General features: G+C 37.1%; 1 protein-coding gene across 1 annotated transcript; it reads right to left on the bottom strand.

Annotated features, from left to right (window-relative positions):
• Positions 1 to 17,920: 17,920 nt before the first annotated feature.
• On the bottom strand, positions 17,921 to 22,441 carry LOC131062767 (receptor-like protein kinase HSL1). Its single transcript, XM_057996496.2, has 2 exons — positions 19,465 to 22,441; positions 17,921 to 18,709 (listed from the first exon to the last, which is right to left on the bottom strand). Exons 1-2 carry the CDS (start codon positions 22,076 to 22,078, stop codon positions 18,333 to 18,335), a joined length of 2,991 nt encoding a protein of 996 aa, XP_057852479.1. The 5' UTR covers positions 22,079 to 22,441; the 3' UTR covers positions 17,921 to 18,332.
• Positions 22,442 to 24,639: the final 2,198 nt, after the last annotated feature.

The following is a 24,639-nucleotide window of genomic DNA, read 5'->3' as shown; positions in this document are numbered from 1 at the left end:
TGTCTTTTTGGTTACCTAGTTAAGGGGAGAACATATTCCTATCACCTTTGAAGACACGGAGAACAAGAGTTCTTTTTATACCTTCATTGCAAAATTGTCTATACTATTTGGAGATGTTGCTCCAAAAGAAGCATGGTGCTCATTTTAACTAACATATAAATTATGAGATAAAGAAAGTTTGTTGTTGTTCTTTTTAAAAGCACCAAAATAAATGTTATATATACTAAGTCCATTTGTTCCTGCAAAAATCCATGAAAAAGTTAGCACATTGTGGGCTCACAAGCCTAATTTGTCCTTTGGTTACAAATTTGACTTCATAGTCTATGGGAACAGAACATTTTGATGACAAAGAATCAAGAAAAGATAGAACATAAATGCTTTGCTGGATTCTAACAAATGCGAATCAACCTCTGCGCAAATTTGAACTACAATCTGCACAAATGCAAATTATTGTGGGGACAAATGCAAATTTTGGTCTACACAAATGCGAATTTTATAAACAGATGTAAAAGACATAAGATAGAAGTTTTTTTAAGAGGCATAAGTTTGATCCATTATTATGTTGCCCATGACTTTAATGTCATCAAATACGTCAAATCTCTGTAGGTACTTCTACGCAATATGCTAGTATTGGGATAGGGCAGCCAATTCTTCGAGATCTTGGAGTCTCTTCTCTACTCTTATTAGCCTTTGATGAGCTTTCTTCTATCTTTTGTTTTCTTTTCTCTTCCTAGCACTTGAAATTTTGAAGGTTACTCTTCCTACCATGGGGTTAGAGACATGTTATGCTTAAGAATGAAACTTTCTAGAATTGAAATAAATTTATGGGTTAGTGGCGTAAATGAACGAAAAGCAAAAGCGATAATCAAAATTGAAATTCTAAACTTTCCCTGCAAATGTGAATTAGTTAAAACAAATGCGAATCAATCTAACTACAAATGTGAATTTTTGTGTGAACAATTGTGCATTAGTTAGAACAAATGTGAATTTTTGTGCATAAAAATGCGTAGCATATTTTTCTAGTTCCGTACAACATCTACAAATCATGAGAAAATGACATCAGAAGGTTAGTTCACGTTGGGTTCACCATTGTTTCTTAGGGGTAAATTAATCATCAAGATAATCAAATGTAAAAGAGTGAATCACAAACTCTAAATCTAATTCAATTAACTCCTAAATAACAATTGAATAATGCAAAATCAATTGAATTGAAATGAATACTAACCTCTATCGATTTGATAAAGCTTCCATTGCTCTTCTCTGAATTGTGGATGTAGGATGACTCTCAGGCGCTGCATTGAAATTCTTGCATAAGATAGACAATTGCTCCAAAGATTATAATTTTGTGATTCTAGATTGAATTGAGAAAATGATCTTGTATTTATAGATTTTTAGGTGAAATGAGGTGAGAAATTGAACTGAAGTGTTGATTGATAGATAACTGATTTTGATTGATTAGTTAAGTGAATTGATTGACTTGTTAACTCATTTGATTGATTTGTTAACAAGATTGATTGGATAGTCAACTAGATTGATTGACTAGAAAACTGAATTAATTAAGAAGATGACTGAATAGATTAGCATGTTGACTAGATTGAATGAGGAGAAGACTGAATTGGTTGATTAGTCAGAAAAGGTGATTTGGAGTGAAAAGGGGAGATTAAATTGAAATTCATTTTCATTTTTATTTTTATTTGAATTTGGATTTTCGAATGCTAAAATGCACATGAGATTTATTGAAATTCATTGAAATTCAGATTTGGTGAAATGTAAATTTGGGAGAAATGAAATTTATTAGAATTATTTGAAATTCAAATTTGGGGAATTAGAGGAATGAATGAATTAAATGTAATTAATTAAATAATTAACATTTGAAAGGGGGTTAAATGATTAATTGATTAAAGGATAGAAATTGATTAATTAATAATGTAGAAAGTGATGATTTGAATTAGTGCAGAAGAATAATTATCTTAATTAAATAATTATACAATTACTTAATTAATTAGGACGAATAATTAGTGTGCAATTAATGAGACATTTTTAGGTGTCTACACATTCTACTCTAGAATTCTTCTCTTTTCAACTTCAAAACAAAGTGCTGAAATTCTTTGGACTTAACAAATTCATCATGTAAGAATATTATTTGTTAAGACTCTGATGCCATTATCATCATCTCCCTTGATCCTAAGAATAATGGCTAATCTATTTTGAGGTATGTCATGTATTAACACTCTTTTGGGAGAGGGCATAATTTGATTGACTTCCTTATTTCTCCAATAATGTTCTCCCCAATCTCCTCTATATCTTCTACAACATACATTGAATACAAAACTAATGGTGTTTTCATAACCACCCTTTTCTTCTTCTACTACTATGTAGGACTTGCAATTGACCTTGCAGCCTCTTCTTAGATTTATTGAGCTACCATGGCCATTTCAGTGATTTATTTGGGGCTATATGTCTATTATTCCTTGTGACTCCTCCCCATGAAATGACCTCTCTTCAAGCTTCTTTTTAGTACAATGGGAGGCTTAATACAAGTGTATAAACATTACGAGTCATGACTTTATCCCTAATAATAGGGTCATCAATCTCACTAAAAGATCTTGGATAGTTGGGGTCCCCCTTCTTTCTCTATTCTCACTTTTGCATATTGCAACCCATTTTTCCCTTTTAATCATATCCCCTTCAAACCCTTCTTGTGAAAAAATAAGTGATTTCTAATCACATCTTCAAATATTACCTTGTGGTAGAAAACTTGACCTTTTAGCACTTAATCTATCCCAATTGATGAAATTCTATAGGTTACAATCACTTTCTAATATACAAGTTCTCCTTTAGGGATGTTATATAAGATATAACAATTCCAACCCCTCCTTGATGATAATTGTAATGTTAGAGAATTGGATAAAAGAAGGGAAAATGATCCTTTCTTGTGATTTTTCAAGTGAGTCTTACCAAACTCATTAAGTTACCAAATGATTTCTAGATATACCATTCTCTTGGCACATGCCTTGGCAAAATATTTGGCATAATTAGAGGCCAATATAATCTTAGCATAGTGGTGTTTGAGTGGAGATAACAATGCCCCCAATTATGTTGAATTCCTAGCTTAAGTTCCCTATCTTTTGGTCTTAACAAGTCCATTATGTCTTTCAAAAACCTATCCAATTCTTCATCTAGATATCACAAACTTTGCTTCAGAAAACATCCCTCAAATAGCACATAATTTGAATTTGGGATATGCGCATCCCAAATGTAATTCAACACTACAAAGGGAGTGGGACATTCCTATCATCACAAAGTCTTACTTGGAAAGCCTTATCCCAGACATTCCTTATACAAAAAGAGATGGCATAGTAAGAAATACCACATGAAATGTACAACCTTGTTGTCACCTTTTAATGCCACCAAATGTTTATGGATACCATTTGTAACGAAAGTGTTAAAATCAAACTCCCTATTAACCATTATGTTTTGAATATCTGCAACCATCATCATCATCATTTGCACTAGAATCTTGGTTCTTGCATTAACCCCTAAATTTTGGCATAAAGTGTAGTAAGTTTTAATGAAATAGTCCTCAAAAAGGTCAATATTGAAGGGCTCCATACCCAATGGAGAAAATATCATAGGTCTCCTATCCACACCTTAGACTCTATCCTTTGGAAGCCAATTTATCATATAGTTGATTTTATCATTTCGATGCTCTTTAGCAAAAGAATATGTTTCAATAGCACAATTGGTAGCTAAATTTAGGATGAAGAACTCTAAGATATATGCTTTGTTAGTTATTATTAATTCACCCCCATTGCTACCTAATACCATTCTAGTACACGCATCATATATTTGTGTTGCTACTTTAATGAAGTTCATATCCAGAAGAAAAAAAATGGAACATTAATTTACCTAAGTCAAGCTTCTAAATATTTGAAATAAGACTATGTGAATACCTTTTCTCCTACTAGTGCTCAAAAAGTGATCGTCCATAAATAGGGATTGTGACATTCAATCCCTAACATTGTCTATTAATCTATCTAATAGAGTAATAGATCCCTAGGCATGCATTGCCTTCCTAGAAGATCTTGGCAATTGGAACATAAGGTCTTCATCTAATTATCTTCTTGGTTTTATAAATTGATAATTGTTTTGACTCATCGTAGGGTCTCTTGGCAACTAAGGTACTAAAATATAACTAGGGTTCTCCTTTTAGAAACTAAGGACAATCTAAAATTTGATCACACTTTCGATACAATAATTAAATCCTGATAATAAAGAAGCATTAAAATTTGAAAATAATTTCACAAAATAGATCAAAAGATTGTAAACATACCTGCAATCTACTTGAAAATCCTAATTCACTTCTACAAATGTTGGTAAGATTTGAAATCTACAAATTCTTCACATTATGGACTCTTGCAAACTGAGACAAATACTTTGGGTGTAAAAAAAAATTAAAAAAATAGTAGATAGCCATCAATATCAGCATGATTGAATAGAGTGTTCATGACTAGCTGTCACTCATTCAATTGTCAATCTTTGGATGGCATGGATTAGATCAAATCAATGGTGATCAGATCTCCTAAACCCTTTTAAAAGTCCTTTGTAACGAAGATTCCGTACATTAAAATATTTAGACCAATCACAAGTTGCCACTTAAAAAGTAAATTTAAACACGTCACTTTGATGGCCCCACACTTGATACAAGGTCTGTGGATGAATAGATGTAGTTGACTCCACGTGGCAATGACAAGGACAGGTGGCAGCTTTGCACACAAGCGTATTTTTAACGAACTCTCCTTTTTAGATCTCGTGATGTGAAGTGTATATGTGATTTGATGTTGTGTGGAGCTGACTCAGCACATGATTACTCAAAAGGTTGAAGTAAATACTTGGGGCCCACTGAAACATTGTCACAATTACGTAGCGTTGCAGCTTTGAGCTTTACATTCTTCATTATCTCGCAACACCAATAGGAAGACACCATTTAAGGATTGTTAGGGCATATAGATGGAAATAAAGGAAAAAGAGAGATTATAATCTAGGATGTGTATATAGGTATACAGATGATTTATAGCAATATGGGATTATCTTGTTTTCTTTGTGAGAGGCATCTAACTGTACTAGAAACAAAGCATACATGTCTTATCCCTTGTGAGATTTGAAGTTGTAACCTTTCTTTTAAGAGCACAAGTTTTCCATCAATAGGCCAAGAAAGCACCCGAGCAAATACAATGACATGTGACAATGTAGTCCATGATCTCACCTTTAAGGTTTGTGTTGAATGAAAAAATGAGATGCAAAGGAAATGGGTGATGCAATAAAAACACGACATGTGCTGCTAGTGGGGATTGAGGTAGGGACCAGTAATGGGTGTGTGACTAAGGAAACTAAAGTGGATTTAAAGGTACATGCATACATTGCAATAGTTGATTACTAGGGAGAAATGGTCGATTAACTCACAAATATGAAGGATTCAATGAATGACTTAAAAAAAAACATGGGATGAGAAAGTCATCAATCAAATAGAAGAAAAAGAAATTGTCTAGAATGAACACCCTAGGGTTTAAGGCATAAGGTTAATTGAAATTACAAGAACAAGTCTAGAAATCCTTGATAGTTCTAACAAATTGTCATCTGCCCACATAAGTGGTGACAAAGTTTTCATTACTTTTATAGCATCTCGACATTAATGTCAAACATGTATGTAGTTTCTTTTATTTTTCACCATTCTTGATAGGTTAGTAAACTTAATTTAGAGCATTTTTTTGTTTGGAGATAAAATGATCTTAATTTATTAGCAAATGCTTGATTATGGTATCCTTGAGATGTTGGATAGATCCATACCCCCTATCCTTGTGTTTGCACATGCAAACCTGTTATAGGATGGTGTTGTCTAGTCATTTTAGCTTCTCAATTGTGAAGGGAGAATGAGTGGGATGTGTTGTGAGAAATTCCCTTCCTCTATCATGTTTGTGTATTCATTTTATATCCATTTATTGATTTCCCTACATTTTGAGAAGAATCTCTTCTATTTACACATGCTTAATATATTAGGTGTATTGTGAGATTGGTTGTGATCTCATAAGCATCCACTTTGGATTTCTAGTATTTATATGTATTTATCAAATTTTTACCATGTTAGATAAATTTTGTAGATTACCATAGATGAATTCCAAAGTGAGAGAATTGGAAATACATTCTATTCAAACTCTTCCTCTAGAAATAGGATTACAATACAGGGAGAAGACCACGACACATTTTTAGGACTAGAATTAGTGTGTTGGTGTCTCATATCTATGTTGGTGTCCCTCCCATATGTTGGTATATTTTCCATGTCCTAACATCATTTATGTGTCGAACATCATGCACTTCTAGTCTTTTTGTAGGGAAACTTTATTTACGATAGTTGTTCCCCTTGGTCTTTTGAGTCTTTCCATGTTAAAAATTGATTGATAGGTGTCCTTGATTGGGATTTATCTCCACTTTTTCAATGAGAATTATTCCTTGCACAAAATCAATCACTAATCATTCCATTTTCTTGAGGGCTTGTAACTCCTAGTAGAGTAACCTCTTGCTAAGATCTCCCCGTTGTGTTTGGTTTTCATTTGAGTTTCATGGAATGGATTTGTGGTATTTGTCACCCTCATTCTACTTCATGTATAGGAAACTAGTGGTCATGCCAACTAGTCACCCGGTATGGTATCCCATATTTATCCCACCTCATGCATAGGCTTCCCTTGGTGTTGTGAGTATTAAGTGTGTTAAAGGAGTAGATTTGAAGTAGATGATTCCCTCATCCTACCCTTGTGTTATGTTCATGAAAGAATATGAATGTGGGTTGATACCTAATTTTCATCATGGTGAACTTTCACTCACAGGATGATCATGGTGACTTTATCACACAATTTGTAAGTCTTCCATTTGTGTCACATTGCTTGGAGCAATGGTGATGTCATATAATAATATTGATGTCTTGTGTGTTGTTGTGACACAATACTTTGTGTGTGCATTAGCATGCAAACAAAATGTCAATGTTGTATCTTAAACTCTAATGTTCTTATGTTATTCTTTCTTTTTTTTTACCAAGCTAATGTCCTAGGTGTGAAGCTTGGAGCATCAATTTCTTTACAACTTTCACTATAACTCCATTTATATTTATCATCCACCTAGATATTTGACAATAAATCTTTTCACTACATAAGTAATTTTTTAAAATATTTTTCTTGCATTAATTTTTTTTTAATAATTGATACATCCCTACCATATTTTTAGTCTTATTTCTTCTACTTGGCTATACCAATAATAATACATTGATATGGCATAGAGATTAATTTAATTTCAATATTATTGCTTTGAATATACCAGAAAATAAAAGAAAATAAAAATATGGTATGATCATGTAATTTAATAATAATAATAAGATAAGACTACTTAACTAATAACTTTAGTAGAAGATAATATGATTTTTTTTTCTAAACTGCATGAGCAATGGAAATATTACTTAAGATAAACCTACCCATTTCAAGACATAAATCTCTTATATCAATTTCCTTTCATTCAATTAAAAACCGTTTTGTACATTAAAATATCGAAACATATGTGAAGTTCTATTAAAAAAACCTTCTCGTTCATATAAATTCATGAATTTGATACCACATATGCAAATAAATTGTGAATGCCCGAACATTAATAAAATGTCCCTCACCCACCCCGCCCCTTGCCTCTCTCTCTATCTCATGCACTCACACATTTGGTTCCTCGTGTAAGAAGGAAAAGGTTGAACAATCAATCAACTCAAAACACCATTTTTAATAGTTTTGGTTTAATGGTATGATGAAATCTCAAAAGGATTATAATCTTATTAATCTTACATATCTCTCTCCAAATGAACAACTTCCATGATATAACTATAAACAAACTGTTTCTCTTATAACTTCTATAATTTACCATCAAACATATTGAAATACCTATTAAACCTAACAGAGTAATCTGAAACTGCTAATTAGTAACCAAAAAACTCTATTTAGACAGATTGTTCCACTCTAATATATAATCATTTTTTGACATAGTAGAATTGTAAAATTCAAAACATTTTATTCCCTTCAAGGTCATATAGCTTCTAAGCTCTTGCCAAGTTGGCCATAAACAAGAATGCTACTATATTGAACATAGGGATTCATTCATAAAGAAATTATATGTTTTATCCTCAAGTACAATCAAAGAATGAGTGAGAAGATGAACATTGTTTTTGATAAAAAAGCAGCCAAAACTAGGGGGTTGACCCGGATTACAAAGCAAGTCTCAAAGAGAGCATTATCAGCACAGTAACAGCAACCAACCAACAGAGTATCAACCAATCCCTATCTTAACTATCAAAAACATATTCCACCTACTATTATAGAAGATCACAAGATTGGTGGCAATCATGTCCATGTAAAATCTGAAAATGTAGGTATCCATGAAGAAACCAACACTAAACCAACTAACCCTAGTAATAAGCATATTGTTTTTACGACAATACCTAGAAATAAAAAGAGTCTTAAAAAGCCACACAGGGCTGCTGAGGAAATTAAACAAAAACATGATCCAGCAAATCCAGCAACGAAACCATAAGCAAAAATGGAGAAAGGCACCCATTAATCATTTTTTCCAGTCTCCATGTGCTTGGAAAGCAGTAGTCTAGTCCAATCATCCACAAGGAACTCAAACAGGTCCTTTGTGGTGTCACCTCCCAAACCTCCTTGGTTCTCTTTTTCCTAGTGCAGAAGACACAAAGTAGTGGTCGAGGAATGCATGACCTTCATGGCAAATTTCACAATTCTGTTGAGATGCTTGTCCAGAGTATCCAACTTCTTTTTAACATTGTTCAGATACTCAAAAATGGCTTTACAACCTGCACATTGGGTAGCCTCCGCCTTTTCACCTCCATCAGCAGTAGTCTGAACGCCCTCAGACTTCCTCCCATCTTTCGCACAGATCTATTTACCTTTAGCATGGGGGGGGGGAAGAGTTGTTCTTACTATCTTCCTACAAAGTCCTAGAGTCAGGGGCATTGGTGTCCAACTTAGAAGACTCCAAAACATCTATGGCCTCCATGTCATCCTCGGTCTTATCACTGTCCTCCTTCTCTGAGTCATCCATATTATCTTTGATGTAGTTTTTTCTAACTACAAGTTGTTTCATGCGGGGTTTAGCAGCGATTCTATGGGACCTACGAGGAGTCTCACCATCCTCCGCGTCAGACTCAACTAAATGGACTTTGGATCATTTTTGGGTTTTTTGGAGGTGACTTTAGCAGCAGAAGGGTTACATTTTTTTTTCCCCCAATTATAGGAGGGGAAATGAGGGGGGTGTGGCCAGGGGATTGACAGGGGGTATTGGGCTTTTTTGAGATCTTCTTATTGCCCTTTTTAACACCATCGGGGTCACCAGAGGGGCCCGGGAAGGAGGGGGCAGGCTGGACAAAGATAGGCTTGGACGAACAGAGGGACTGATGGAAATTGTAAAGGCGAAACATTAAACCCTGGTGAAGGATAGTGAAGTTGCTATCTTGACTCATACAATGCCGAACATCCTTAACAATGGACTCCAAAGCGTGCAGTAAAAAGAAGGGAAAAGAAATAATATCATGGTTATAGAAATGGTTAAGCAACGGGAAGTGGTAGTAATAAAAAACCCCATATCTACCTTCAAGGGTAAAATACTTCATGACAATTTTACACACCTGGTCCCACGGATAAGGAAGACAATCTTTGTTAAAGCCCTCGTAGCTTGACAGGCTCCTCACCCTTTTTGAAGAATCTATTCATGTTGGTTTTGTCAGTGACCCTGCTAGTCTTCTTCCATTTCCTTCCCTCGGTAGACAAACCCGTAGCCTAGGCTATGACATCTTCACTAATTTCAAAAGAGATATCACCCATTATGACTCTCCTATCATTCCAACTATTAACAAACTGCACGGAAAGACTTTCATCGAACCTAGTCATAGCTTCCATGAATGGAACAATGCCCCCTTCTTTGATATACATCCACACACAAGGGTCATTGTGGATGTTCTCATCAATAATGTCTGGCTCAACTTGGACTAAATCCCCCCCCAATTTTGTTTCTTCCAGAGTGATTTTGATAAGGATCACTGAGTAGATTATGGACTTGGAGAGAGAGAAACCAACGCAAAGAGCAAGAATAGCTAACAAAATTTTAGACAAAGTGTGATAAAAGAGGTAATAATTATCAGTAGTGGTGCTTCCCAAGGCAAATACCCTCCATCTCCAATAAGCATGCGAAAGGACACCTCTTATCACCTCCGCCATCTTGCGTAAAGCTTCATCTTGGACAATTCTCAAGCTCTAGTTTAAACAATAATTATTGTACTTAATAGGGCATGTCATATTAATGATTAAAGGATGCAACTGCAAATCATCGGCATCACTTGTACAGGTGGGCAAGCACGTCATTGCCAGGTCAATGCAGTGCAGATAATGGGGACCACCCTTGGCCACTGTGGAAAAATACAACTAGTTCAAATTTGACTTTCCCGCCTTCATCATGGTCCCCCAAATAGACTAGTATATCCACCCGTAAAATAAACTGTAGCGAGTCATTGGCCGGTAAGAAAGTTTTGATCTCTCCCTATGAGGGATTTCTGTCTATCAGAAAGAGAGGCCAAGTGTCTCCAGCACCTCATACCCTTCATCTCAATGCTCGTCGTAGCTAGGGAGTCCAACACCATATTGCCCTCTCTATAAATATGTTGAATATGAAATTCATCTAGCCAAAAAATCATAGACCATATGTCCTTGAGAATGTTGTGAATCATCCAGCTAATCCCAGAAATACCTTTGGTCGTCTCAATGATCAACTTAGAATCTCCTTCAATGACCAATCTTTTAGAGTCAATAGTGAGAGCCAATTTAAGACCCTAGAAGAGTGCTAAGGCTCCATCCATGTTACTTGAGGTTGAACCAAAATTGCCAACATAGGCCAAACCCAAGTTACCCAAATTGTCTCTTATAATTCCACCTCTCGCCACAACCCCATTGCGAGTGGCACAATCAAAGTTAAGTTTAAACCATGAGGGGGAAGGGGCTGACCATCTAGTGTTGAATCTCTCCAACCTTTTAGAATTGTCATAGTGGAGGAAGTTGTCTGGCAATTTCCATTTCCTAACCTAACTGCAATCCATCTCCAAAGGGGTGAATTGTGGGCTTTTCCATTTACAGACCAGAGCATTCTCCCTAAGAAGCTTCTCCATTATATCGACCACCGTGTCCACAATGTTGTTAGTATCACAAAATATCCATTTATTCCTTTCTTTCCAGATGTTCCAACAGATATGAGGAGGGATAAGTTTCCACAATTGTCTGGATGGGGGGTGAGATGAAGGGCACTCCCAGTTGATGACAAACTATTGTAGGTCTTCTAAGAAGGTCCAAGCGATGTTGATTTTCTATAAAACTTTGTACCAGACCATGGAGGTGAAAGGACAATGAATAAAGAGATGATTGATACTTTCCTCAACACGATTACATAACACGCACCAATTGGCCATTAGAAAGCCTCTCCTCTTAAGGTTTTCAATGGTTAGGATCTTCCCATGGAGAGTCGTCCACAAGAAAAAAAATTTTTTGGGGATAAGCTGCAAATTCCAAACTTTCCTCCAACTATAGCAATCATTGGTAGGAGTGATGAGAAGATTGTAGGCTGACTTGACATTAAAGGACCCCAAGGAATTCTTTGCCCAGAAAAACTTGTCAGCATGGGGGGATAGGGGAATCCTAACCTCCTTAAGAATCAACTGAAGATCCCCCGCCAAATGACTCAAATGAGTGTTATCCCCCAGGACATCATCAAGCCTCTTCCAACGACGAAGGGGGGATATGTAATTCACCACGAGAGGACCCAATGAGTCCTTGAGACTCCCCATGAGGAAACTGAAGTGAGTATAGGCCAAGGGTCTATCACCAATTCAGTTTATCCTCCCATAATCTAATCTTCTCACCATTGCCCACTTGCCATTTTAAGCCTTCCTTAAGCAGTTTTTGGCTTTTGACAATGTTGTTCCATATTTTAGAGCCTGAAGGGAGGTCATGAGAGGATAAAAGGAAAGAAAAGGGGGTGTGGTTGAAGTACTTCACTCGCATAATCTTACACCAGTCAGCACTGCCCATAGCAAGATTCCAACCAATTTTAGTCAGCAAGGCCTTATTCAGGTCCGAAATTTTTCTAATCCCTAGGCCTCCCATACACCTGGGTTTGCAAACCACCTCCCAGTTGACAAGACCGAGTCTAGATTTTTCCTCCATACTAGTCTACAAAAAGCTTCTTTGGATTCTTTCAATTTTTTCAACCATAGCAATAGAGATCTTAAATAAAGATAGAAAATAGAAAGGGACACCTTGAAGAGAAGCCGACATAAGCTGGAGTTTGCTAGCAGTAGAGTTTTGCCTGTCCAGCCAGCAAGTTTCTTCTGCTTTCTTTCCAGAATAGAATCCCAAAACTAGGGAGTGGCCTCCTTGATCTTGAGGGGAAGACCCAGGTAGGTATTGAGGAGGTTAGCAGAACAACATCCAAGGATTTTGATTAACTTACTTCGGAGATTCCTATCTGTGTTGAACTCTTTTTTTTGCTCTTATTATATTTAATAAGTTGTCCCAAGGCCTTGACATAATCCTCCAATAGGTGTTTCCATTCTTTAGCTTCAACAAATGAGGATTGGCCAAACAAGAAAGTGTCATCAACAAATTATTGCACAACCACCGGGGGAAAGGTAGAAGTCGCTTTCACACCCGAGATTCTTCTATTCCTGATCAAGTGGGAGAAGTTCCTGCTCAGAACTTTAGCCACCATAATAAATAAGGTGATAGGGGATCTCCCTGCCTTAGGCCCTTCCCATCCTTGAAAAAAACCCAAGGAGAGCCATTAACCATCACCGAGTAGTGAACACTTTCCACAACCACCTTGATAACTTTGAGGAATCTTTCCTAGAATCCTAGCTTGGATAGTACAACACATAGGAAATTCCAATTAACTTTATCATAAGCCTTAGAGATGTCAAGTTTAAAATCCATACCTGGGTTGCAACTCCTCTCCATGGAATGAATGACTTCATGAGTAGTGATGACTGCATCGAGGATCTGCCTACCCGGAGCAAAACCCCTCTATGAGGGGCTAATACATCTATCAAGAAGAGGTTTGATTCGGTTAACAACAACTTAAAAAAAGATCTTGTAAACCAAATTACACAGACTGATAGGACAGAAATCAATTATAAGCTTTGGATCAGGAACTTTGGGAACCAACACAATGAAAGTATTATTCAATTTCTTCAGAAGGTTCCTCGTACGAATGAAATCCCTGGTGGCTTTGATCAAATCATACTTCACAATCTCCCAAAACGCCTAAAAGAAGGTCGAGAGGAAGCCATCGGGGCCTGGGGCCTTATAGGTAGCCATAGCAAAAACTGCCTCTTTAACTTCCTCTTCGGTAACTTGACACATTAGTAGCTCATTGTCAGCATCATTCAGGTTAGGAGGGATAAGATTGAGCAACTTATCACATAATTCAGTAGGTTCTCTCACCATGTCAGTAATGTAAGCATTAGTGAAGAAATGTGAGGCCCATTGCCCAATCTCGTTAGTCCCCACCAATTCTTCATTCTTGTCATTGAGTAAGGAGCGGATGGTGTTTCTCCTCTTATGCTTCGAAGCTGACTTGTGGAAGAAGGAAGTGTTCTTGTCCCCCTTAATTAGCCATTGGATTCTGGATCTTTGCCTCCAGTAGATCTCTTTGAGGCCCATAATGTCTTTTCATTTTTGCCTCCATCGTTCCTCCTCTTTGTAGATATCCATAGAGGTGTCCCCCTCAACAAAATCTTTGTGGAGTTGGTCCAGTTTAGATTCAATCTCCTTCTTTCTCTTAAAGATATCTCCAAAAGAGGATCTATTCCAAGCTCTGACCTCCCTCTTAATTATTTCTAGCTTTTTGGAAACTCTAAACATAGAAGAACCTTGAATAGGGGTGTTCCACCAATTTTGGATGCACTGTTTAAACTCCGGATGAGAGTGCCACATAATCTCATACCTAAAAGGTATGGGGCTTGAGACCGGCCTATCAGCCCAAGAAAGGAGGATAGGGAAATGGTCAAAAATAGTGCGAGGGAGGTTCATGAGAGAGGGATTGTTATTGAGGTCCCACTTAGCTGAGACCAAAAATCTATCCAGCATGACCTGAATAAGATTAGAGCCTTTTCTGTTGTTAGACTAGGTGAAGGGATTCCCTTGAAGATCTAGGTCTAACAAGTCATTTTTCCTAATGAAGTCAGCAAAGTCAAGCATTCTATCACTGTAATTAGTTAGACCACCCAACTTTTTCGAGGGATAAAGAGGGGTGTTGAAGTCACTAGCGATCATGAACGTGGCCTCCTTGTTATCAACCATGAAGATAGAGATTTCCTCTCAGACCAGGGCCCAACCATTTCTAGTATTGGGAGCATATATATTGAAAAGGTACCAAGAAAAGTTATTCAAAGTAAACCTTATGGCAAGAAAGCTATGAGAAAAGGAAACAACGGTCCCATCCAACTTACTTTTATTCTAGAGAGTCGCCACACCACCCGAAGCGCCTTCCGCCTCACTATAATAGAAGGCAACACCAGGCCACAAATTGTCCACAAGAGAAGCAAAGTTTTGATAGGTCATTTTCACTTCCTAAATTAAAATGATATCAACCTTATTGGTTATAATGCATTTCTTAAGAGAATACTACTTTTGAGGGTTGTTAAAGCCCCTTAAGTTCCAAGAAAGGAACTTCATTTCTTGCCTTTTTAAGATGTCTCCAGAGTTAATTGCCGCCCACTGGCAATTTCTCTGGCCATTGCCTTTGTTCTGAGGGTCCTCTCAGAAGGTATGTCTGGTTTAGAGCTAGTACCTACATCCGCCTTCCTATTTCCTCTAGTCTTTCTTTTTTGTTCTTGCCATTCTTCTTTCTCTTTTTCAATAGGCGAAGATGGGGTTGATTGACTACCTTGGGAGAAAAAGGTTCCAATGATCTCCCCAGAGGAATCCGCACAAGAAGCAGTAGAAGGAGGAATCGGACCCAGGTCGTTCCCTTTGAGGGGCGTGGGGGTAGCCCCAACACACCACATACCCCTCCCATCGTCCCCAATAGTATTGGGATTTAGCATTTTAAGCACATTGGGGGTAACCTCCTTATTCCCCTTCTTCTCCCTGAAGCTATCCTTGACTTTCAGTCCTTCTTGTTCTTCCTCCCTCCGAGAAATCTCCCCCTCTTCTAGTTCTAGACCCAAGAAGTTCCCCGAGGAGTGGGGGGGGGGTGGGCGCTTGGGGTCAGGGGTCTTCATTATATTAAGAATACCCTCTAGGAAGGGGTAGTCGTCCTCAACAGGGACTTGAGAATTGTTCATTTCCATCGAGTCCTTAACCGAGTCCTCAACCTTGTCAGTGACCGGGGGGCAAGGGGGAGGAACATCCTGCATCGGATCCTCATTGATAATTCCCGAGGAGGAAAATTTCTCCTTTTGTTTGGCTTCCGGAGGCAGAGGGGCCAGACAGTTAGCTATCACATGGCCATGCTTTCCACATCTTTGGCAATAAAGGGAGGCATTCTCATAGATAATAGCTTGTGTCCATTTTCCCCATTTTGATTTGAGAGAGACGAAGTGAGGGAGGGTGTTGTTGACAACCATATTCACATAGAGGCAAGCATAAACGAGTCTGGACTTCTGCATCATCACATTGTCAGCAACAACGAACTGGCCAAAAGAATTGCCAACCCATCTGAAAATGGTATTGTCCCAGAATTCTAAAGGGAAGCCAATGAGTCTGATACAAACTGGAGCAAGTCTGAGGAGATCAGCACTAGGGTCAAACCTCGACTTCCACTTTGAGAGGGCCAAGCAGTGTTTGCCATAGGACCACGAACTAGAGATGATAAAAATAAAGTCTTCTTCAGCCCTGAACTTGAATAAAAAGAGCCCACCTGACATAGCTGAGACATAGACACTACCTTTTAGTTTCCATCTCGAACCAGCCCATCTTCTAACCATGTTGATCATTGGTCTGAAGGCCAAGAATCTCCCCACCAAGCAGAGGTGTAGGGAGGAGGTGATATTATCCATAACATTGTTGGGGAGACAAATTTTAGGACCATCCTCACCAACAGTGACCTTTGACTGCTGAGTCGACAACACTGTCTTGGGATTTCCAACAAGAGTGCATTTCCAAGTGCTCGCATGAGCCTCCCCAGACGATGACCCCACTTTGTCAGTCTTGGGATCCAGATTATGTGAATCCAAGCTAGTGGCCACATGCGATTTCTCCTCATGAGAGCGAACCTCGTGCAAAGCTGCATTGCAAACCTCCACGATAGAATCCCCGACCAAAGGAACCCACCCAACATTTTGAGAACCAAGCACGAGTGCCATGTCTGGACACAGTTGCAGATGAGCAGGGGGGGTCAGGGTCCAAGGAAGATGGGCCCTCCCCTACAAAAACGACAACCATGGCCAAAATTTAATTTTGGTAAAACTATCTTTAATTGAACTTCGACAAACTCCTCATTATTAAAAAAATAAAAAAATAATAATAACATATTGTTTTAAAATCATCTTTTCTTCTTGATCTATCACTTTAACTCAACCATCATTCCATTGACATGCTAAGGATCCATCTCTAACTTCAATATTGTACTAGAGAGCATTGATGCATTCTTGACATTGTGTTTGCACAATAACTGTTTTGTCCAAATCAAAAAATAATTGCCAACATACTCCCATCTTCTACTAAAATAGGAGCATCCATCAAAAGCATAATCTTAAATGAATTAGGCTCTTTTATTGTTGCATGAAACTTGTAGGATATGAGTACTATTTCTCAATGCCCACAAGAGGGATGTCTTTAGATGAGATAGCAAATATTGAAAGATCCATTCCAAAGGTTTCATCCAAAATTTAAAAAAAAAAGTAAAATTAAAAAATAATAAAAAAAAGAGTTTAGGGGGAATGAAAATGTGGTGTACAAATGGATTAGTTGTACAAACAGGATTATAAAATACTTTTCCAAATAACTCTTTATCTAATCAAGCAGAGATAAAGATTATAATTGTTATGAAATATATATACTAACTATATATGAATAAGATAAGACATATTTTGAGTGGGATTGAAAAGTGCTTCTAGATAAAATCCACTGTTTTCTCAATGATAAGAAAAATAAAAATATAATGATATGATAATATGATAATAATGATGTAATTTTAATAGATTTTTTTGCTTTGACTAATAGTTTAATAAATATATAATAATATAATAATATTTTAAATAGAATAATGAATAAATATAAGATCTTGACCTACTTTACATATATTCTTTTAAGACAGGTATGCTAGCATATATATAATGACAAGAAAACCATATAAACTAGTAGTTAAGTTTTTAAATAAAAAATTAAAGATGTCCATTAACTGGAGGGTATATATTGATAGAACTGCCTCGAGTTGCTAAATTTCCTCAGAAATCTTGTATGTTACAGGTTGAAAAATAAATTTACAGGTTGAGAAAGTCTTCCAAAATATTGCTTTAGTTGACAATTTTGGTGTATTCTAACAAAAAGACAATGTTTGCGAATGATTCCAATCAAAGGTCCGGGGAAGATTGCAATGGAGAGATTCTGCAGCAGGTTTTAAAATGGAGAAAACTCCTCCTATTTTATTTTGTTTCAAGAAAAATGGGTAGTTTAGAATTGTATTTCAAGGAAATGGGTGATTGATAAAAAAAAATGTTTTATTATTGTTAATGGATCTTTCATCTGTTGATGAAGTTGGAAGATTCTACGTCGTAATTGAAAATTTTTCTTACAAAAAACACTTCAATATTTCTCAGAACTAGTTATGAAAGATGTCACAAAAATTCGGACTGTATATATTAATTTCAAGCTTCAAATAAGGCATAAGAACCCATCAAACAGCGTTACAGCATTGCAATTTTTAAGTTCAATTTACAAAATCTAAGCTCACTGAGACCTAAAACCTAATTTGCAGTTTGCAACATGGAAGTGCTAATATATGTATTATGCATAGCACTGGCATTGTCCAAGCATTTGTCAAAATTTAGCAGTGTGCATAACCCATGTTGCAGAAACATGAACACAACCGTCAAATTGATGGAACAGAACATACCTAAGTATCAAATTGATGGTACAACTTTGCTTCTTTCATCAACAAGCTCTGCATCTATGACTCTGCTTCAGCTTGTAATGCAAACCTACATCTCTTCGATAAACTGGGTCTGATTTATTGAATCCTTCAAGATATTAGAGATGAATAGTATCAGGCTCATTGCCTATTGGCTCGGTTGTTAATGTCCTTGTTTTACCGTTTGGATTTGCAGACTGCAACATCCAAATGACATGCCTCATATTAGGCCTGTTGAAAGGCAAAGAATTGGTACAATCAAGAGCAATTCTAAGCACAGCCAGAACTGAGTCCTTATATATCTCAGATATTTGATGATCTAGAATCTCTTCTAAACCATTCTCCTTCTCAAGCATCCTGTTAACCCACTTGACAATGTTGGCACCTTCACCATAAGATGGATCGACAGGCCGCCTAGAAGTCACCAACTCCAAGAGCACCACTCCAAAGCTATAGACATCATTTTTTGCTGTAACCTTCGGTGAGTAAGAAACCTCTGCAAAACGAGAGAAACATGAATGAAGTATGACAAGTCTCTCATGTATCAACAGATAAAATAATCAGGATAAACTTAAACAAGGTCTTTAAGAAGTCTTTACTCATGCTCCCCATGGGACTTTCAAGACCTCTCTATATTTCTGAATTGCAATGTTCAATGTCTCCTTTTTTAGAGCAGAGAACTTTCAGGTCCTCTCACTGCTTTAATAGCAAGGGATTTTCAGGTCTTCTCACAGCTCTAATAGCAAGGGACTTTCAGATCATCTCTTGAATTGCTAATTGCAATTTGGAGAATCCCCACTCTGATACCATGTTGAGATTTGTGGATGCAATAGACCTAAATCCAAGACCTACTCCTCCACTGAATGAGCTGGACTTTTACTGCGCTATTTTGCATTTGATAATGGTACTTAAGATATCTTTAGAATAGTGTGTTGCAAGATCCAACATATTCTCTTTCAAAAACCTGCGTGACTTACAGCTGTGCATTCTAGAAAAAGTAGAGCTAGTCCATTCAAGTTGTGACGCTAGCAATGACAACTTAACAGTTCAAAATGATATTGTAAATGGTTGACATTATGTTCAGGGATCTACTGGTCTCATCTCAATATACATGCCTTACTGGTGGATTATTGCTAGTTTTTCTGACAAACCTAAAGCTATGGTCGCATGCAATGAAGGGTAAAAATAGATCTTGAGATTATGGGCAGATTGAAAACAGAAACGAAATCAAGCTTACTTAGTTCTGCTTACCTGGTGCAATGTACCCGTAAGACCCTGCAACTGCAAACACCGTCTCATATCCTTTATTGCATTTTCTCAAGATCTTAGCCAGGCCAAAATCGGCCACACGAGCATGAAGTTCCTCATCCAGCAAGATATTGTTTGATTTTATGTCACAATGAATGATAGGAGGGTTGCAATCATAGTGAAGATAAGCAAGGCCTTGAGCTGAATCTAAAGCAATCATGTACCTTGTAGGCCAGTCAAGGCTACATGGTTTCTGATCATGAAGCATATTTCCGATGCTTCCATTGGACATGTATTCATAGATTAGCAGGTTGGAATCTGACAAAGAGATACCACCCCAGAGCTTGACAATGTTTTTGTGCCGAATTACGCCTAAAGTCTCAATTTCTGCTTTGAATCCACTGTCAAACTCTGAGTCCCCTGTCTTTGTGCTGCCAGGAAGCCTCTTAACAGCCACTGTCTCACCATTACCCAGAATTATCTTATACACTTTTCCAGCTCCACCAGTGCCAATCACGTTGGCCTCACTCAGGGAGTTCACAATTTCATGCTCATGAAAAACCAGCTTGCGAAAGGACACTACCTTGGAAGGGCAAAAGTCAATTGTGCTCTTATTAATCACTCTGGGATGAAGCTTGGAACGCCTTTTATAGAAACACCACAGACCAACAACCAAAACTACAGATGCAGTGAAAAAGCAACCAGTAAGGACCACTATTTTCAAATACCCTCTTTTAGAAGTACATGGTTTAATGTCTGCAAAGCCGTCACCACAGAGCTTGGGATTTTCCAAAAATGCTCTCTTGTATTTAATCAAGCCACTGGGAACTAGCCCAGAGAGCTGATTGCTTGACACATTGAAGAAAATCAAATGAAGGTTCCCTAAGGATGCAGGGACCTTATTAGTAAGATGATTCTCTGATAGGTCTAGGTATGTTAGGCTTTGGAGATTACCAATCTGTGTAGGAATTTCACCAGAAAAATGATTTGCCTTCAGATTAATCAGTGCAAGAGTCCACACAGATCCAATTGAAGGAAAAATTGCTCCTGAAAGTGAGTTTCGTGATAGATCCAATATCTCAATTTGATGCAATCTATCAAATATATCTGGCAATCTTCCAGAAAAATTATTATTGCTTGCATTAAAAGAAGACAAAGAGCTTGCCATACCAATCTCAACTGGAAGCTCACCTGAGAATTCATTGTCATCAATTGCCAATTTTGAAAGAGATTTGGCATTCCTAATATCTGTGGGAATGCTTCCTTCAAATCTATTACTGCTGAGTTCTACCAATTCAAGTCCTGGAAATCCCCATAAATCTTTTGGAACTTCTCCACTGAACTGATTCTTTGACAGCCTAAGCCTAACAAGGGTTGTGCAATTCCCATATTCTGAGACGCTTCCATTGAGCGTATTACTGAATACATGCAAAGATGACAGTTTTCCCCCATTGCAAAGATGTGATGGTAATGGGCCACTTAATTGATTTTCAGATAAGTCAAATATCTCCAACTGGGTATTTCTCCCAAGCTTCTGAGGAATTTCTCCATGGAGAGAATTCTTAAACAATGACAAATCCCTTAGCATAGTTAAATTTTCAAGACTAGCAGGAATCGCTCCAGTCAATTGATTATTCATTAGGTGCAAAGATGTCAACTTACCTAAATTCCCCAAACTGTCCGGAAGTGATCCTGTGAGCATATTGCCCGAAACATCTAGCATTTCCAAAGAGCTCATCTTGCCAATGTCTGCTGGAATACCACCACCAAGTCTATTCGTGTACATCTGCAAACTTGTTAGTTTCACAAGGTTGCTAGTCCACCCAGGCCAAAGCCCTGTTAGATTATTTTGAGAAACATCCAATTTCTGAAGTTCTGATAATCCACCAAAGGAATCTGGAATTTCCCCTGTTAGATTACACTGCCTTAGCCATATCTGCTGCAGCTTTATCATGTTTCCAATCTCTGGTGGAATAACGCCACTGTCAAAAGGATTTTGGGTCAATCTTAGATGCACCAAGTTTGTTAAATTGCCCAGAAAACTAGGAATATTTCCTCCCAACAGATTGTAGTACAGATCAAGCGTCTGTAATTTTCCTAATCGAGCAAAATCCAAAGGAATTGGACCAGAAAAATTGTTGCTTGATAAATCCAGCACTTCCAGACTTGATAGCTCCGAGATAAAATCAGGAAGGGCGCCTATAAGAAGATTTTGAGATAAGTTCAGATAACTCAGATTGCCACAGTTAGTTAGGTCCTTGGGCACCTCCCCCATGATTGAGTTGTTTGCCAGTGATAGGAATGTAATATTTTGGAGGTTGCAAACAGCAGTTGGAAATGACCCTTCAAGGCTGAAGCTTCCGAGATCAAGTTCCATGACATGGGTGCTGCTCTTGTCACATTTAACCCCATTAAAAGTGCAAGGAGAACTGCTACTGTTCCAATTATGGAGCTTTTGGTAAGGATCTGTGAGATTCTCTTTAATGGCCATTAAGTAGACCAGGTCTGGGATGGAATGCTCAGCAGCTTCATTAGTAGTGAGCAGCAGGAGGAAGAGAAAGAGGCTGAGATAAGAGGTTGAGAGCTCTGAAAAGGGAACCCTGAAAGGCCTTTCCATGGTGGGATTGTGCACAATTTGAATATGGCCCTGAATACGAAAATCCTACAAGAGAATTTAAGGATGATTTCATTTTTCCCTGGTTATCATTTTTTGCAGTCTAATGAGGTGTGAAGATAGGAGAGCACTAACCGACATTTTTGACCAATGACTTGATTTGTCAGCTGTTATATTGACTAATACGTAGAAGACATTGGCATTGAAAGGCTAACATATGGTGTGAACTTGTCAGTGGAAAGGTCTTCAGAAGTTTGGTATTCAAACTCTGTTGGCTGACAAATGGGGTCTTGAGCCTCAAGCAGACCTGAAACTCCTATTGTTGGATGTGTTGAAGTCAAAAATTGAGCCTTTGTTCTTGCCACTTTGCCATCTCAACTGCCAAAGATGTGCTTTGAATGGTAGGAAAATACAATTTTATAAAATATTGAGGTTTTGATATCATAAGGGATGAGGTGAGGATTGTTATCCAGGTATATTTGGCAAATACTCCTTAATATTTAACTCTTAGCCCAAGAAGTTCAGCCTAAAGCTCGTGCTTCATAATAGTTGTGTTCGATAATATAACTATCTACATTCATAGAGACAAATAAAATATGTATTCAATTTAAATAAATTAAAAGATTTGGAAAAGTTATGATATGCAAATTATTGTTGTGATAGAGAACTAATATTTGGGATTTGAGATTGGATTATGGATTGGTTATGATTAATGGTTGAAGTTTGAAAAATTGAGCATATAGAACAAAATAGAGGTATAGAGGAGTTATCTCATCCTAATTAATATTGTCTTATCCTCTAGAGAAATGTGTCTTTGGTCATACTAAAATTGTTCATTTGGCGGTATTTGATGTAAGGAAATTAAAGATGACAGTAAAGAGCATTGTAGAACTCAAATTTCTTGCTCCTTATTCAAGCCTTGAGATTGAATTAACGATAAAAATAAAGATAGATATTGAGGTGACAATAAATGTAGATTATGGATGGAAATGAATTTTGTAAAGTCAGTTGATAACTAATAATTGTTAATTTATTACATGAATTGATAAACACTTGTACTAGGGAGTGTCCTCAAATTTGTGGTTTTACAATTGTAGCATCCTAAATTGCACTCCCTTACAATTTAGTCCACATTTGGGACCTCATCTTAGGGTTCATGTCCCTAAGCTAGACTAGGACCTTATTATGCTCATACCATTCAAATCTAGCCTCCTTTTTCTCTTTGCACATCACATGGCCTCTTGGTTTTGACCCTCAAATGGGGTAGGACTAGGGTGTGGTGCCTTGGTCCTCTCAATTAGAACCTTACTTTGGCCCCCTTAATGGTCACAATGAGCTAGCGGGAATGTGATCTCCATGTCGGCTTATGTTGGAAAATTAAGATATTTTTCGACGAGCAAGTATAAAAGGACGTTCATCCCTCTCATTTCATAATAACAAGAGAATCATAAGGCGTCCAATCAATCCGTATTCAAGCAATCTATCATTCAAGCATTGAAGCATTCATCATCAAGCATTTCAAAAGATCTTCAAGGCCACATATTCTTCATTTATCCATTGTGGAGCAACATTACATCATTCATATGTAAGCATGTGTGTGTGATTAGGGTTTTGTCATGTTCATGCCATTTCATACAACATATGTGGTTACATTCAAGAAACAAAGCATCATTATCAGTCATTGCGGTTTTGAGGTATATTTTTCCATTATTTATTTTAGTATTTACAATATTTCATTTAAGGTTAATTCCTAAACCGAGGTTTGACTTAGTCAACCCCTATTCCCAACCTATTTCCCTTTCTTTATATGTGTAGGAAATAGGTATGGAGCTGTGATCTTTAGAATAAGCATTATTTACGGTGACGAATCAATCCCCCTTTGGAGTGAGAAAAGTTCAAAAGACCAAGACAACAAGCACCATAGTCCCGACATTTTGGGAGCTCTTTCGGGGAACAAGTTTGAATCTACTAGCATTTCTTAGATCTAGGTTCATGGCTCAATCCTACAATTGTAGCTCACTGTTTATGCATTTCTACTTCAATTTCCAACACTTTTATCCTAATTTCAACAATTCAATTTACAAAAGGCGTTAAATAATTTAAAAAACCCCAATCCAATCAGAATTCTTAGTCCTAATTCTTGCTGGTTTGTGACTCGATCTATTGGATTGGAACCCTCTTTTGAATGTAATGGTCACTAAGCAATAATATTAGAGGTTTTCATCCTTCTTGTGGTGGAAATCCTAATTTTTCACCATTACATTTTGGTGAACCTGATTCCTTACACCTTAATTTCTTATTTATATTCTCTAATCTAAGTTGTTTATGCATTTCAAATTCAAATTTTCATTTACAAGTTTAATTTTTAATTGAATTTAAAAAATTTAGAGGTTAAATTCACAAAAACACTAATTTTTAAATCTAAAATTGAGCTTGTGAGTTGTCTACTTTGGATTAATTATTTCAGATCTGATTATTCATTTATTTTAAAATTCAAAATTTCCCTCCTAGGTCTCATTTTCAAATGGAATTACATAAATTTAGTGGTTGAATTTGCAAAAAAC

Source organism: Cryptomeria japonica, chromosome 5 (assembly GCF_030272615.1).
Source record: "Cryptomeria japonica chromosome 5, Sugi_1.0, whole genome shotgun sequence".
Classification (NCBI taxonomy): Eukaryota; Viridiplantae; Streptophyta; class Pinopsida; order Cupressales; family Cupressaceae; genus Cryptomeria; species Cryptomeria japonica.
Note: the sequence above shows the minus strand (reverse complement) of the source record. Positions and strands in the feature narration are given on the sequence as shown.

Excerpts from the sequence above, each read along its gene's own strand:
- LOC131062767 (XM_057996496.2), bottom strand. The coding sequence starts at position 22,078 with ATGGAAAGGCCTTTCAGGGTTCCCTTTTCAGAGCTCTCAACCTCTTAT. Across the intron at positions 18,710-19,464 it reads TTACGGGTACATTGCACCAG|AGGTTTCTTACTCACCGAAG; the intron begins GTAAGCAGAACT and ends CTCGTTTTGCAG.